The sequence below is a fragment of the Cynara cardunculus genome, assembly GCF_001531365.2.
Source record: "Cynara cardunculus var. scolymus isolate 2C chromosome LG 2, CcrdV1, whole genome shotgun sequence".
NCBI lineage: Eukaryota > Viridiplantae > Streptophyta > Magnoliopsida > Asterales > Asteraceae > Cynara > Cynara cardunculus.
Window position 1 is genome coordinate 20,702,888 of NC_037529.1, and position 2,903 is coordinate 20,705,790.

The 2,903-nt window shown below is 35.2% G+C and overlaps 1 protein-coding gene across 1 annotated transcript in view; it reads right to left on the bottom strand.

Annotated features, from left to right (window-relative positions):
• Positions 1-1,237: 1,237 nt before the first annotated feature.
• Positions 1,238-2,903, bottom strand: part of LOC112505997 — a 5,366-nt gene continuing 3,700 nt past the window's right edge. The window contains exons 2-3 of the mRNA XM_025110027.1: positions 2,386-2,728; positions 1,238-1,665 (exon numbers count right to left, since the gene is read on the bottom strand). Coding sequence (XP_024965795.1) covers positions 1,447-1,665; positions 2,386-2,728 — 562 coding nt within the window. The 3' untranslated portion in view covers positions 1,238-1,446. The remainder of the gene's footprint in view (positions 1,666-2,385; positions 2,729-2,903) is intronic.

The following is a 2,903-nucleotide window of genomic DNA, read 5'->3' on the forward strand; positions in this document are numbered from 1 at the left end:
TAAAAACCTGATCAAATAATAACCACATTTGATAAACATCATGGAAAACATTTCAATCATTAAAATAGACATTTTTGGCACATACATAATTTTTAAAAAGCAACATGAACTCAACTTGTTAGATTTAGGCTAAATCTAGGTTTTTACTCAAATCTTGAGCTTCCTTTAGTGAAGACTTGAAATACCCAAGTTAGGCTTTAGATCTAACATGTATAGCTTCTCAAGAACACTTTTTTTACTCCAAAAACATACACAGACAAACCCGTTAGAAGAAATGAGGGTTAGGGTGAAAAGTACCAACCTTAAGTTAAGACACGATTGAATAGAGGCTTACCTTTCGACTTATAGGAACCCAAAATTTTCAAGAAAACTTCAACCCTATTTGTATCCATATTGAAGAGCTTCAAAACACGAATCCATAGCAACAAAAATCCCTAAAACGAAGTAAAAATGAGAGAGATATGGCCAAATGAAGTTTAATCCTGAAAATCGGATTCTAATGTGCATGTGCCCCTCTTGGCAACCCTGACATACGATAGTGCCATAGGACTATCGCCGGGCATTGTCGCCCAAAAACTACCAAGAGTTTTGTCCCTAGTGACCAGGCGATCCTGACATGCTATTGTGCCATATGTCACTATTGTCAGTCACTATAGTCGGGTACGTACCAGGTGTTTTTTCCTAATTTTCACCCATTTGAATTTTCTTGATCAGTTTCATACTCAAACAACACCAATCCATAAAATACTTAATAGAACTATTCTAGGGGTAGAAACAAAGATAAAACTCGGGATTTCACTTTACCAAAATCCAGTTGTTACATTGTGCCATTGTCGCTATTGCATGGCACAATCATCAGAACCTCCAAACATTCAGTTTCATCGGTGCTACTGTGACAGATGTCACAACCGCATGGCATAATAGTCAAGATGACCATACTCTTAATACCATATGTGGTATGTGACAAACGTCAAAACCACATGGCACAATAGTCGAGACGAGCATACTTGGTTTTTCTTTACCGGATCTCTCAGTCCAACACTTTCTTCAACTAGGACGAAAATTAGGATGTTACATAACTACCAATCCTTTCATACTCTTGTGAATCCAACTACACAACAAGACCTGATGATTCCCTAGCTAAAACATCAAATTGCATGAGAGTTGTGACATTATAGATAAATGCGAAAACCTTACAATGCAGAAGAAGAAGAAGAAGAAGAAGAAGAAGAAGAAGAAGAAGAAACAAATTCGTCATTGAATATTTGTTATTACATCGATCGTCAACTAACAACTAACGAACATAAAGAACATAAATTCAATAATTAAAGACAAACAATCTAATACAAATATATCCATGCTTGCAGGTTGCTGTTTGATTTGGAGCATAGCTAGGAAATTAAGTAGATATGTAGAGAGTTGACCATAGTTCACCTTGGAAATGAATTAAGAAAGTAAAAAAGAAAACAATTTGTATAGTATGGCAACTATGACTACAAAGATGATCTGATCAGTTATGGAGATGGTGTCATGTTTGTCAACTGCATCATTTAGATTTGAAGGTGAACACTTGAGTTCAATGGAGAATGCTCCTTTCTCATCTTGGATATCTGGTTCTATGTTTATCTCCCCAAATGCAGATCTGAACTCTCCATAGCTCCATTCCTTTATTCATGTATATATTTTTTTATATACATATATATAACATTATCAAACTTGTTAGTTAATTATTATATAAAACCCCCAAATTTATCCATACCATTTAACCACACAATCAAACTCATTATATATAATTAATTCTATAACATATAACAATACCAGATATCTCTTTTTGTCGAGGCAAAATATGTGAAACTCTATTAGATTATTGTCCAATAAAAAAAGCTTTTGATAAGAGAAGGAATATCTCAATATGTATTGACCTGAATTTAACACGGTCCAAGTCAAGGGGATTTCAAAGTGTGGAACCCTTGCTTTCCCAAAAAAATCACATGTTATCCCTTCCCTGTTTCCTTTCCTTTTCCTCTATTCAAAATTTCTACATGTGAAGTGTAAGGGTATGTGGCCAACACATAACTGTAAGGGGTGGTTATATAAATGGACGGCTCCATATATAAATTAAATGGTATTTGGAGATAGAAAAATACAAAATGTCAACGTCTTATTGGAGGATACAGGGAAGGGGTAACATGATATCTTTTTCCCTCCAAAAGGGTTCTTGAGAAAAGAAGAGATCTTCTACCATATCTAAAGAAAAAAATATTCAAGTTTAGCAGATAGAAGACTCACAATTTAAGAGCAAGTACATACCATCAAGGTTATTATCAATCTGATCACATCGATTGCAATTAAAAGGGTTAAATTGATCGTTTTAGGATTACATACCTCAAGTTGTTCTCCAACGGTGAACACAATGGTGCTTGGGTTGGTACCGAATGAGTATGGTCCTCCCTCAGACAAGAGACGGAATTCACCAGCCTCGGTGGGGATATGAAGGCTTATAGCAAATGCGCTTGAATCCCGTCTAGACCCATCCAATGCACGTGGAGTATGGGATGAACGAGGGGTGTGAGGTTGAAGAGACGAGTTACTATGCTTGAACAATGTCATTTTGGTTTCGTTTTCCTTAATCTTCTTACGAGGTTGCTTGGCACTATTGTTTCCCATGATCTGAGTAACATCATTTGCAATTACTTCCAGCTTATTTGCAACATTCTCCATCTTTTTCCTGCAAATACATGTATATATAATTAACTAGGGTCAATTTGCAAAAGGGCTAGCTAGCTAGATTTTCTTTTATTGTCAAGAAGAACCATATATATATATATATATATATATATATATATATATATATATAGGAGTGATCAAATAAAAACCGCCCTCATTTGTGTAAACCGTGCAAA